The sequence below is a fragment of the Pelecanus crispus genome, chromosome 1 (assembly GCF_030463565.1).
Source record: "Pelecanus crispus isolate bPelCri1 chromosome 1, bPelCri1.pri, whole genome shotgun sequence".
Classification (NCBI taxonomy): domain Eukaryota; kingdom Metazoa; phylum Chordata; class Aves; order Pelecaniformes; family Pelecanidae; genus Pelecanus; species Pelecanus crispus.
In genome coordinates this window covers 211,022,116-211,036,435 of record NC_134643.1, presented here as the reverse complement: position 1 = coordinate 211,036,435, position 14,320 = coordinate 211,022,116, and the positions used below count along the sequence as shown (strand labels likewise).

General features: G+C 38.9%; 1 protein-coding gene across 1 annotated transcript in view; it reads left to right on the top strand.

Moving 5' to 3' along the window:
• The window catches only part of DYNC2H1 (dynein cytoplasmic 2 heavy chain 1), a 197,891-nt gene that overhangs the window by 154,104 nt on the left and 29,467 nt on the right, over window positions 1–14,320 (top strand). Inside the window, exons 84-85 of the mRNA XM_075724522.1 lie at window positions 8,596–8,805; window positions 11,663–11,752. Of these exons, the coding sequence (XP_075580637.1) occupies window positions 8,596–8,805; window positions 11,663–11,752 (300 nt within the window). The remainder of the gene's footprint in view (window positions 1–8,595; window positions 8,806–11,662; window positions 11,753–14,320) is intronic.

The window sequence follows — 14,320 nt, the reverse complement described above, 5'->3', positions numbered from 1 at the left end:
AATTAATTATTTTTCTACCCTTAATTGGTTTAGTGGTGGACTTGGTAGTATTAGGTTAATAGTTGGATTGGATGATCTTGAAGGTGTTTTCCAACCTAAACAATTCTATGATTCTGTGATTCTATGAATATCTGTTTCAAACTACTGAAACTCAGGAAGTGTCCAGTATCTGGACAGTGTCTGGATTGAATCAAGCTGATGTATTTATAAATTCAAAGCTGTTTTAAAATAACCTACTTTTTATTCCAGAGGCAAAAAAGGCTGAGAAGCTTGTTAATATGTAGACAAAGATTAACTGTGTTTTTAAACATTTTTATTGCAGTGCTGAGTATGTAAATCAAGGATTAACTCAAAAAGGATTACCTTACAAATACCTTGAAAATAGTTATTGTATATCTAAATACTTAGGATTCTAAAGCATAACAAAATTTACCACTTGACATAGGTTTGGCCTGTAGAATTTATATTGGAATAATTGATCATAATCTTTAAGTGTGGACATATTTTTATCAGTATACTCTCAATACCGTATGGTGATCACTTTTGTATTTGGTAACCTGGCGTCCAAGTTTTCATAAAATAGTAGACAGCATTTCACTGGGTATTTCTGTGGACTGAACATCAGTGTTTCATCCTACAAAAGTCAGTCTAAATAATTCAGAGTATACAATACAGCTAAATTGACAGAATGTCTATAGAATTTATATACTCAGTGAATTTCAGAAATCAGTGATAAAACAAGTTTTACGTAATATTGGCAAACATCTCACAAATCTATGCATGGACTATTTAACTTCTTAGTGAAGTGCCCACTGAAGAATTATACCACACCAAAGTGTGTAAAATAATACTCATATTTTTTCATGAGCGCAAATCGTAATCTTTCAATCAATAGTATTGACTCCAGCTAACAGAGGCAGCAAATGTGTGCAGCAGTTGGCACAGCAGTTTGTGCAGAAGAACTTGCAGAAGACCAGCAACTTTGCTGGGTAATATACGCCTTCTCAGCAATGGTAGTGATGTGCCGCAGGGCACGGTCCCCAGCTGCTGTTGGAGCAATTGACCCTCTAAGATGAGAACTTTGACTCAGACAGAGGTCCAGAAGGAGGATGCAGCTCTGCATATCTTGAGCTGCAGGGAGTGCCTGGTGCCTCTTCCCAAGGTGCTCTTCTAATGTGCAGGAGATGTGTGCTGGTTGAAGATCTGCATCACCAAATTAAGGAGCTGCGAGAGGAGGTCAGCGGACTTTGCAGCATCAGAAATAGATCAGCCTGATCTTTTCTGAGACACTATAGCTTGAAGAGCCAAGCCCCCAACTTTCGTGAAGGAGGTGCAGGCAGAGTCTGTGCCTTTTGGGATTGGACGTGGAGACTTACAGGATGACAAAGGCTGGAAACATGTGACTTCTGGCACCAGGAGGAAGGCTTCTGCTCCACCTCAAGATTTACATTTATAGAACAGATTTAGTGCCCTCATAGCTGACAAGGGTCTGGGACCTCTGTCCAATGAAGCTCCCAAGCCAACTAAACCTGATCCACACAGAAGCACCAGGAAGAAGCGATAAGGAATAGTAGTTGAAAACTCCCTGCTGTGGGGAAGATGCTCCCATTTTCTGACCTGACCTGTCATCTAGGGAAGTTTGCTGCTTGCCAGGATCCCAGATCTGGGACATTATGAAAAGACTACCAAGGCTTGTCTGGCCCTCAGACTATTACCCCTTGATGCTTTTCCACATAGGCCCCAATCGTACTGCCAGGGGTAACCTGGAGCATATGAAGCATGACTACATAGGCCTGGGGGGGGTGGTTAAGGGCATGGGGGTCTAGGTGGTTTTTCTTCTTGATCCTTACAGTGAAGGTGAAGGACATGAGGAGGAGTGGATGGGTCCTACAACTGGTTGCACAGCTGGTGTCCGCAACAACATTTTGTTTTTTATGACCATGGGACACTTTTGAGGATTGATGTTGCCTGCTCAAAAGAGAAAAGGTCTGCCTGACTACGTGGGGCCAACAGGCTAGCCAACTTGGTGAGGAGAGTTTTAAAATAGAAATATAGGGTAGGGAGAGGATGACCAAAAATGACGTGAGGAAGTAGTTGACCAGGTTGGAAGGCAAAGTATGTCTGTAAACATAATCAACAAAACTGAGCTGAAGGGGGACCATCTAAAGTGTGTCCATATAAACAAGGAAGTGCCTGCCTGACAGAATTATGCGGAAAGCTCTCACACCTCTCTGGGAAATTACCATGATAGAGTGCCTCTCTGATGTGCCTGTACACTAATGGGTGCAGCATGGGGAATAAAGAAGAGGAATTAGAGGTTTGCATGCAGTTGCAGAGTTATGATCTCATAGGGATCACAGGGACATGGTGGGATAGCACACACATCTGTGTGCTGCCATGGATGGCTGTAGGTTCTCTTGGAATGAAAAGCCGGCAAGGTGAGAATGGGGAGTTGCCCTTTATGTGAGAGAGCAGTGGGAATGCATGGAGCTCTGCCTAGAGATGGACAACGTGCCAGTTGAGAGTTTGTGAATTAGGATTAGAAGGCAGCATTATGGTGGGTGTCTGCTACAGGCCACCTGATCAGAAAGAAGTAGATGAGACCTTTTTCACACACCTGGAAGAAGCGTCACAGTCTCAGAGCCTGGTCTTGTGGGAGACTTTACCTACCCTGATATCTTCTGGAAGGACAGAGCAGCAGGACACAAGAAATCCAGGAGCTTTCTGCAGTGCATTAATGACAAATTCCTGATGCAGGTGATGGAGGAACCAGTAAGAGGAAGCACTCGTGGGACCTCATACTTGCCAACAGGGAAGAACTGGTTGAGGATTTGAAGGTTGGGGGCAACCTTGGTTGCAGAGACCCTGAGATGGTGGACCTCAGAATCATGAGTGCAGGGAAACGAGCAAAAAGCAGGATGACAATCCTAGACTTCAGGAAAGTAGACTTTGGCCAATTCAGGGATCCACCTGGGAGAATCTCATGGGACACTGTTGCTGGTTGCTTTTCAAGGAATACCTCCTCTAAGCTCAGTGGTCAATCTCAAAATGCAGGAAGTCAAGTAATGGCAGCAGGATCCCTGCATGGATGAGGAAGGAACTCCTGGCAAAACTCAAGCATAAAAAAAGAAGTGTAGAAGAGAAGGAAGCAGGGACAGCTGACATGGGAGGAATATAGAATATAGAGACATGGAGCATGCAGGGGTGGGGTTAGGGAAGCCAGAGCATATCTAAAGTTGTGTCTGTTGAGGGATGTGAAAGGCTGTACTCTGGTGTACTGGGTCTGTCTGGGATGGAGTCAGCTTTCCTCACAGGAGTCGATATAGTGCTGTGCTTTGCACTTGTGGCTAGAACCGTGTTGATAAGACACTAATGTTTTTGCTCTTCCTGACCAGTGCTTGCACAGCATCAGGGCTGGCTTCCCAACCTCCCACCTCCCCCTAAAGCTGCTAGGCTGGGGGTGTGCAGGAGGTTGGGAGGGGACATAGTTGGGACAGCTGACCCAAACTGGCTGAAGGGATATTCCATACCATGTGATGTCATGCTCAGCAATAAAAGCTAGGGGGGGGCAGGGGGGCATTCATTATTAAGGCATTTGTCTTCCAAAGCAACCATTATGCATACTGAAGATCTGCTCCCCAGGAAGTGCCTGGGCATCTGCTGCTGATAGGAAGTAGAAAATAAATTTCCTTTGGTTTTGCTTTGCTTCTGCATGCAGCCTTTGCTTCCCCCCCCACCCACCCCTATTCTTTAAACTGACTTTATTTTGACTAACAAGATTTTTCATCTTACTTTCTCCCCCTGTCCTGCTGAGGAAGAGAGTGAGAGAGTGACTTGATGGGCACCTGGCAGCCAGCCCAGGTCAGCCCACCAGAACCAGGTATGGCTGGGATGGAGTCAACTTTCCAGCCTGTAACTTAGCAGCAGGTATAATGCTGTTAACCCATCACAAGAGCAACAGGAAAGGTTTTTACAGGTACATAAGCAACAAAAGGAAGATTAGGAAAAATGTAGGCCCACTGCTGAATGGAAATGAGGACTTGGCCACAAAGGATGAGGCGAAGGCTGGAGTACTGAATGCCTTCTTTGCCTCTGTTTACTGGTAAGTCTGGCCTTCACCAATCCCAGGTCCGCAAAAGCAGTGGGAAAGTACAGAGCAAGGAAGACTTACCCTTGGTGGAAGAGGATCAGGTTAGGGACTGTTTAAACAAACTAAATAGAAACAAATCCACAGGCCTTCATGGGATGCACCCATGAGTGCTGAAGGAGCTGGCTGCTGCCATTGTAAGACCACTCTCAGTTATCCTTGAAAGATCAGTGTGATTGGGGGAGATTCCTGAGGACTAGAAGAAAGCAAATGTCACTCCTTTCTTTAAGAAGGGCAAAAAGGAGTATCCAGAGAACGATAGGTCAATCACCTGGGAAGGTGATTGAGCAAATAATCCTGGAAACTATTTCCAAGGATTTCCAAGGGTCATTAAGGTGATTAGGGGACAAAAGCATCTGTCATACAAGGAGACAATGAGGGAACAGGGACTGTTCAGCCTGGGGAAGAGAAGGATTAGGGGTATCTTAACAGTGTGTATATTGGCTGATGGGAAGGAGTAAAGGAGACAGAGCCAGGCTCTTAGTGTTGTCCCATGACAGGACAAGAGGCAAAGGTCACAAACTGAAATACAGGAAATGCCATTTAAAGATAAGACAAAACAATCTTATTGTGAGGACAGTCAAACACTGGAACAGGTTGCCCAGAGAGGCTGTGGAGTTTCCATCCTCAGAGATACTGAAAACTTGACTGGACACAGTTCTGGGCAACCTGCTGTAGCTTTGAGCAGAGGGTTGGACTAGACAATCTCCAGAGGTTCCTTCCAACCTCAACTGTTTTGTGATTCTGTGAATAGTAGTCCTTTGTGCTCAGTGTTTAGAGCTATCACAGTCTTTGTGGCCAAGCAGCAGAGACAGCTGATAGGAAATTCTGTCTTTTTCATTTCAGACATTTTGAAATGGGAAATAATTCTTATATATTACTACAGTATTGAGGACTTCTATGTTGTTACTTTTTCAGAAATATTTCTGGAAATTTGCAGGACTCATTTTTCCTCTCAGTGGCATATGTCTTGCAAAGCCCTGTTAAATGTTACTACCACTTATTCAGACATTCTGAAATTGTGTAGCTGGGGAGTTTAGTATTCTTTATCTATCCATAACAATAGAATCATGGAAACTGCCTCTCCTTCATCCACCATTTATTAGTCCAGCCAGAATGCAGACTCTGGAATTTTTCATTGAATTTTACTTTAAATTACATAGATACTTAAAATCTCATTCAAATCAGTGCACTCCTGTGCTGAAAGTTACACAAGCAAACTTCCTCTTTCTATTTAGCTGTTCTGGACTAATACAGAATGTCTTGACGTTTTTGTCTATTAGCTTCATTTGAAACCATACATTTTAATTCTTGCCATTGGAAAACACCCTTATAATGAATACTGTCCTAAAACTGCTTCTGCAGTGCTTTTCAGTGTGATTTAATAACAGCTTAGCACTAATCAAATTAATTAAACTCTCATGAACCTGCCATTAAGTTAAAAAAACCCCAAATACTCCAATGCTCAGTATAAGTTTTCACTTTTGACTGTGTTCTGAAAAAAAATGAAGCCATCACTGTATAACTTGTCAAACAAATGTTACACAAATTTTTAAAAAAATCTTCCTTAACGTGGAAGGATGACCCACTACAGCCTGTTGGCCAGGGCTGGGCCATATGAGTAATTCAACCAGCCTGTGTCCTGGTGTCCGTTCTCTTCCCACGCGCCCTTCAGCCATGACAGAGTGTAGATCAGGACCTATATAAGCACTTCATTGTCAAATAACTGTAAATCACTTTCCAGTGGAACTCAGGCGTTGCCCATCATATGATAGTTTTCAGAGAAGCACAAAAATATCAGGACGCAATGGGGCTGCCTAAGTGTTTCATCATATCCAAATGGCTATCTATCATGAGTAGATGGAGAGAAAGGAATCAGTGCTATATTTTTGTTGTAAGGTGGATGCGTTTTCTGCCTTGTTTCAGGAAAAACCTTTAGTACCTCCATGAAAGTTAGAAAGTTAGAAGGCCCACCCATAATAAAAATTTGGAAGCAACTGCTTCAAAATTATTTTTGCTGAATATGTGATCATAAGCTGTCATGTTGTGTTCTGCCCTATCTTTTGTTGTGTTTGTAAGTTGAAGGCTGACTAATAATTTTCATAAAGTTGCATAATGCTGTAAGACAATTGCAAAAGTAGTTTTGAAAATTAATGGGTTGTTGCTCTTTTGTCTAAAACACTAGGAACCTCAACTTTAACAAAAGAACAATGTTTTTTTCACAAGGAAAATCAATGAAGCAGAAATATAGGGTCATTCTTTCTTGTATTTTCAACAATGAAAAATTTGTGTAATAAACAGTGAGAGGCTAATATCTAAAAGAATAGTCAGAGAGACTCAAGGGAGGAGGCAGAATAGGTACATCAAGAGGTCAAGGGAGGTTTCTAAAACCCACCATCACCACCAAAATTGAATTTTGAATCAAATGCAGAATTAGTGGAGGTATATGAGTTTATTTTCATTATATTTGTTCTGTTTTATGAGGGGGCAATTTTCAGAACATATTGGAGTCTGAAAAAGCTTGAGTTTAGGAAGGTAATGGAAGAAAAGCTCTGGAGCAGCTTTGGTGAGACTATATAAAGTCTTATATTGTACTGAGACAGTAACACATACAGAAATGAAAGAGGGAAAATTATCAAAGTCTCAAAATACACCTAATTTAATATTGGTAGCATAATATAGAATTTAATGTTAAAGATTAGAACCGTCTTCAGTTTCTTACAGTTAGGAATAGCACTCAGTACTTCAGCAGTTCTTCATCTTAATTCCCAAGCAGGTCATGAGGATATTTTTAAAGCTGATGTGAGTTACATACATGGATTTTATTGGGAATGTAATAGAATGTTAAATGTATAAGCCGATATTAGTATTCATGTTTAATTTTCCTATAAAAATGACAGATGGGTTGTTTTAACAAATTCTCAGGAGAAAGCATTAAAAAGAGTGATGAAATGAATATGCAATTCATAGGAGACTGTTATGTAAAGGGCAGTTTTGAGGAACTTAGAGGCCTTCTCTTTCAGTAAATTTTTCATGAATTAAGACAGTATATGTGAAAGACTGAGCAAAGCCTGCAAGTTGCAATGTCTTTGTTCTTCCTTTTTGTGCAATTAAATACTCCAGTCAGAAATTATCAACTAGCTTGTGCTAGTTTTACATTATGTGTTATATATACTGAGCAAACTGTGGTCTCAGAAAAATTGAAGTGAAACTGCTACTGTGATGTCAGGATGCGTGCAAAGACAAAATACACAACATAACATTCCTAAATACTGTATGTTTCTTGCACTTTGAACAGTAAGTAACTTTGTTGTATACCTTTTTAATAATGTGGGAGGGAAGACCTTATCCTTCATTTTTCTGTCAGTCATAAACCAAAGTATCTGTATTACTCTTTCATTTAGCTTTTCTCGTACTTTTACTTGGTAGTTCAGTGCAGTATGAGCTTGAAATGAAAAATACGTGAAAGTTCTGACAAACTTACAGTGGCTGGGAATGATTATGGAGGCAGACATCCTGTGTGTTCTGGAAAGCAAGAGGCCACGAGGCAATTCAGAAGTTTATTTAATCTGAAAAAAAGTCAAAAATATTTGTTATTTTAAGAGATACTTCATAGAAAGTAAAATCTGATTTTACGTTTAATAAATTACTAGAAATTGAAATAGGAAAACATTCTTTTCCCCAAAGGCTAGTGTTTTCTTTTTGCATTTGTGCCTTGTAGAGTTTTCCAATAAAGGTTTAAATTCCGTAACTGAAATTCGGTGCAGCATCTTGTCACATGTCAGGTTGGCAGTTTCAGAACACATGCTAAAATATGTTTATGTAATAAGCTGCATATGAATTCAGATTTGCAAAATTATACCTTCTCTTGAAATTATTGAATAAATTTGGATTTTCAGTGGCTGTAATGGAATGGAAGTAAGTAATAAAAATGTCAACGTGAGAGCAGCAATACCTCTCAGAGTCTGAGTTACTCAGGATTTACACATAATATTATATTTATTTTGTATTTATTATTTATTTGTATGCAATTTGCTTCCAGGCTAAACTAGTCTTATCAAAGCAAGAGCTGCATCTGGCAGCATGGTTTATAGTACCTGATACAATCTAGTTATACCGAGTACGCTACTGCTTTTTATATTGACACATTAACACAAATACTAAAAGCAGTGATTTAGCTAAGTGAAGATTTTTCAGAAATTCCAGTACTTTTGAAGTAATTGGGTTGACAGAGTTGTCTCAGAAGAGTGGTGCCTTTATTGAACATCTCACGGACAATACTGAAAGTATCATTATAGTTTTAATCCCGTGTCAGAAAAGGGGGGATATCTGAATTACTGCAAAGCTAACAAGGTCTTATGAAGTATTACGAATTAAACAAAGAACGTGTTGTATAACATAATAGTTTCCCTGAGTTTATTAACTAGACGTCATGTGTTCTTTTTTAGAATTCTAACCTCATTCATCAAAAGGTGTGTCCTCCTGTGGAGCAACAAGGATCTCCAATCTTGTCATTCATTACTCTGGAACAGTTCAATGCCATTCGCCTTGTGCAAAGTGTCCATCAATCACTTGCTTCTTTAAGTAAAGTTATCAGAGGTACCTCATTACTGAGTTCTGAAGTACAAAGTCTGGCAAGTGCTCTGCTAAATCAGAAGGTAAGTAATTTTGTCATGAATTTATATTATAAATAATGAAACAAAACCAAAGACACTGAACAAAATTCTGATACGTATTTCCATGTCACATTTGCTCTAAGTTCTTTTATTGATAGAGACTCTAAAATGGAGTTCTTCTATTGATAGTGACTCTAAACCAGAGCCATGTTTTTTCTGGAATGAAAACCCAGAAAAACGTTGCTTCAAGTACTTGCAGAAACATAGAAACATCTGAGTATATTATACTTTCATCAAGCTTTCTCTTAAGGACAAATCCGATAAGATTAGCAGTTGAGGAATAGTATTTCAATTTCAAATAGCAAGTCATGCTAGATAAGTCAAATACATTAACCAGTAGAACATGCAAATCTGTCCCTTCATTTTTACAGTTTCTTAAAATTTAAGTTATACTGCAGTTGTAATCACAATTTGCTCTCTACATTTATTCATTGTGAGTTATTACCATATCACACCAGACAAGCTGTACCTGTCATATTGACCTATCATCTCACCCTGTATTCTTGATATATGAGAAAAGCAAACAAAGTTTATACATGTACTTTTTCCATGTTTTCTGGCATCAAACTGGGCATGTTTATAAACTGATACAATTAGTGACTGCAAATTTACATGGTCTGTCATTAATAGCTAGATAATTGGATTCCAAAGATAGTCAAACATTGACATGAAACTCCGTGGTTTTGTTTCACCTGCAGCAATTGATAAATTGTGTAGATACTAATGCGTAGATACTGAGATTGCCCTACAATGAACAATAATTCCTATTAACATCTTGTTTATCTTCATGTGAGGATCAGGTACTGTTAAAAAGATTGTTATGCATTTGTTGATCTATCAAATTTCTAATTAAAACAATAATTAAATTTGTTGTCTTTTCAGATTCACAAGACAGCATTTGTTAGCAAAATTGCAGCACAATTAGAATAAATTAACATTTTCATGTTAGCAATCTCATTGCCTTTTTAAATACGTTTTGACTGTGTGGTAGAAATTGGTGCTAAGTACAAGTCAAAGTGAATGCAAATGATACATGTAATGGCCATTTTTTAGTATTTATAGTTGTATTTCTTGTTACTGAGCAAGAGAGTATGGCTTGCTTGTGTGCTTAAGCTGCATTCTTACACTGGAAGCAGCAGGAGCTATGAAGCTGATCGCTGTCACAAAAACGTACTTAAAGATTTTACGCATTTTTATCTCTCACAAACATCAGTTCAGTGCTTCCTGATACATTGAACAAAGTGTTTCTGGCATTTCATCTGCTTACTTACCCACTTACCTTGACACAGATCACTTTATTGGATTGTGACCATAAAGCAATCTCTTCAGCAGCCCTCCAGAGAGGCTAATGCTACGCTCTCGGCATAGCAGCTAAACCTCACCCTATTTATCATCTTAAAGTGATTTGTTTCATGTATTTTCTGTACACTGTTCTTGCTTAGTTTAGTGTGGTCACATGTTATATAACAAAGGACTATTTTTAAAAACTTGTATTTAACTACAAGATTGTAGTTTTTAAGATTATAGCACCTGAAGAAGCTTCTAGTTTACCAACAGAAACATGAAACTCAAGAAATGTATGACTTATAACGGTTTCAGCGATGTGCCTTATTTGTGGAAAATTGGTATGTTAGCGTACATCTGAAATATGCTTCCACACTAACAATTAGCTAAGCTATTACTTTTAACTTTGAGTAATTTAGAGTGATATATTAACATTAGGTGAATGCCTTCTAAATGATAGATTGGTGAGCTGCCTGTAAATGCATATCTAGCAAAACTGTCTGCAAAAATTCAAGGATAATAATTTCAAATACCAAAAGTTTTCAAAAAGTCATAATTATGATTTTTGAATAATGAATAAAGCAGTTAACTGTGCTTTATTGATTGTCTTGTATGTATTCCATTTATTCAAATCATTATTAATTAGTGTCCATGGATCCAGATATTTTCTGGTTTTTATCTGTAAACAGTACACATAGAGTGTTTACTTTGAAAGATACTTTTTCTACGAACTTTGTGATCAGACTTTGAAAATCTGTTCAGCACGTGCTATTAGATTGTGAACTGCTTTGAAAATATAGCTGTAAATGTTAAACAGTATAAACTGTTTATTCTGCTCAGCATCTTCAGTATTGTGCAATATTCCCCAGCTAATTATTTATATCGATTCTCTTTCACTTAAGTAGGAGAATCTTGCAGAGTCAATTTCAGTGTGCTTTACACGTACCTGTGAAGTAGGTACAATTAATGTTTTTATTCTTATTTATAAGGAGGAAATCTAACAGAGGATCTTTTAAGCCTTTCTTTTTGAAGTCAATGAGAAATTTGTATGGGGAGGTCTTGCAGGATTTTATTCTTGGGTGTTGTTGTACAAACACTTTAAGATGATGAGAAAATAATCATGTGGAGGAACTGTACCAGATTCACTTCAGCACAGAGCCACACAACTGCACGTTCAAGTCTGAGGAGGCAGCAGCAAAGGAGTGGGAACCTGTGGCTGCAGTTGAAAGATGGCATTGTGGCTTTCCAAGAAAGAATCAACTTAAGCCTCTTTGAGGTGTTTGTGGAACCTACTGATGTTTCTTTATTGAATAGCAGAGGTTATTGTAAGTTCTCAATCAGCACTGTATATCTGTGGGCCACATAAAGCATTTGCAGGAATATGACCTTCCTATTCGTGGTTGTATGCTTTGATCATTATATTACTTGTATTGCCTTTTTTCTTTGTAGATATATTTGATCTCTGGATTCTTTAATTACATTGAAGTTGCTAGCTTAAAATGTAATGATGTTGTTTTTTAAATGGAATCTTTCAGTAAATATATTTTTATTTCAGTGTCCCCTCACATGGCAAACCAAGTGGGAAGGTCCAGAAGATCCTTTACAATATCTTAGAAGTCTTGTAGCTCGAGCACTTGCTATACAGGTAATTTTGAAGAGTAATTTTACCTCAGTATGGCGGTATTCGGTGACATGGTATATTATGTGAATTGGGCTACAGTAGACCTTTCCAAACTCAAGTCCCAAAGAGTTTTAGATGCGTGAAAAGGCATGTAAAAATTTAAAGATAGATGACAGATGTCAAGACAGCAGAATGAGCAATTTGAAACCAGTAACTCTAAATACAGTAATGTTTACGTCTTAGGTTTTAGTCATTAGTCTTTCTGATGAACTGTGGGGGAAAATATAGATTTATTTACTCAGATTTATCTTTACATCTAAATCAAGACACACTCTTTTATCTGGTAGAGAAACACATATAAAGAGATAAAGTGAAGCAATTCTAATAGAGGTAATGTAGAAATTAATAGAAGACTAGTCTTTGAAGCAAATAAAACGTCTGCATTCTCCAGTTTTACAAGGGGCTATAATAAAAGATGCAGAGTCTGACAACAGCTCTGTTAATCTACAGTCTGACAGTGAAGAAGAAAATTTTTAGTTACAGTAAATCTGTCTATACTTTGATTAACAGAAGAGGTATATTTAAGATAATAGGCAGACAAATAAAAAAGTAATTTATGTAAATTAATTAGTATTTAAGGAAACAGGTTTCATCATGTTGGATACATAGAGAGGAATCTGTGAGAACCTTCTAGGGAAGAAGGTTCCTTTAGGAGGGACAGATCTTCTATTGCCTCCAGGCAAGAAATAGAAAGCTGCTGGTTTTGACCTTGATTACACAGTCTTGTCCAGTGGGATATAAAGAAGATTTCTGTGAACATTAGTGTTGACTGTCAGATTCAGAAGGAAGTTTTGAGGGGAACATGATTTCTACGCATTATTTTTTCTAAAGAAACTGTCACATGGATGTTTCCGAAGTATTCATAAGTTTCTTGTTATGCAAACCATTTATTTTGGCTAATGCTTATTTTTTCTTTATCCTTTCCTTCACAAAAAGGCTCAAATTATAAACAATAAAGTGTAAATATATATAGCAACAAGTGATAATGCATGTTCAAATGTTACATTGGTCATATAACTACAGTTGAACTTAGTCCCTTCTGACTATTATAGTCATTATTATTAAAAACCATCACTTGTGACTGAGTCAGCAGTATTCATAATCTTCAAGAGTACTTTGTGGTTTGTGACTTTTGCCTTTATTTGATTGTGACCAAACTGCATGTGATTTTCCTTTGTTGCGTCAAGAGGGCTTTGGAAGGTACCCAATTTATTGTTACAAGTCCAGTCGCGTTCAGTGCACTGAACTATCATGATTATGGATGCACAAATAACATAGGCACCTTTCATCTAGTCATGCTGCATGAACTACCATGGCCACACTTAAAGTGTCTGGTCACGTTCAATGACAACTATCACGGCTAGACCAATAAATCAAAGCAATTTATTAAAGCAACAGACACACAGGTTCTTTGGATTACCGGCGATAAATTCACTGACTGCAAGGCACATGCAAATACCAAAGCTTTGGATAACACAGATGCATCAAAAGACATAAAAGCGACTCTATAGAGGTTTCTAAATTTCCTGGGGAGGCACTTGGTACAACCAAGTGTTAGATTCTTACCCAAAGGCATCCCGATGAGGGGGAAGAGAGGCTCAGCCCGTCGACTGATCCCAGAGGTCAGAGTAGCACGTGATGGTATCTTCCCTAACATCCCCTCTCTCTTAGGCTAATTTATACTATTTTTTACCTTTCAGGTGGAGCTTGAAGGACTCTAGTCATACATACTTTGTTATGATTGGTGTAAAACTTTCTCGCTTCGCTTTAAAGGTATAGGCTAGGAAAAATTCAAAGCACAAGCTCAGTGACGAGTGGTCACACCTTAGAGGCGGGTAGGTTTTGGGGTGGAGGTGTGTTTTGGTATTATAATGATATTATCATGAGCAAAAGTTTACCAAAGGATGGCATTTTGTCAAAACTGTGACAGGTTGTTGGCCCAGGGTCTCATATTATACCCTTTCCTATTGTCTTTCTTCGTTCATCCATCGTTTGCCCAAGTTCTCGCAGTGTTCTGCTATACTACAGCCTGTTCCTTTGGTAAGTACATCTACAATAGACTGCTTGCCATGACTACACAAAGACTAAAAGCAGCAGCAATAAGGCGACAAATGCTTCGTCTTTTCATGTCCGTAAGTAGACCAAGTCTCCGGGCTTGATGGAGTGTACTGGGGAATCCAAGGGCACAGAAGCTGCCCCGTCTGGGCAGAATGCTTCACAGCAGTCCCCTCTGTGTGGCACTCTGTGTGGGGTGCCACACAGAGCCTGGCCGCGGTGTCTCCACACCGCTCCACCCTCCAGGCAGTTCCTCTTAGGGCCAACACACCAAGTTACCCTGGTATTGCCGACGTCTAAGGTTGCAGGCCCACGGAATTTCCGTGAAATGGATTCCTTGCATGCCAGCTGCACTCCAGCCTGGAAGCTTCTTCAGTGCTGTGCCTTTTCCTAAAATTGTGAATCTAAGTTTAATCTCTAAATCACCTCCAGCATTTACTCCACATCCTTGTGGCTGGAAAGCTGCCTGGCTGAAAA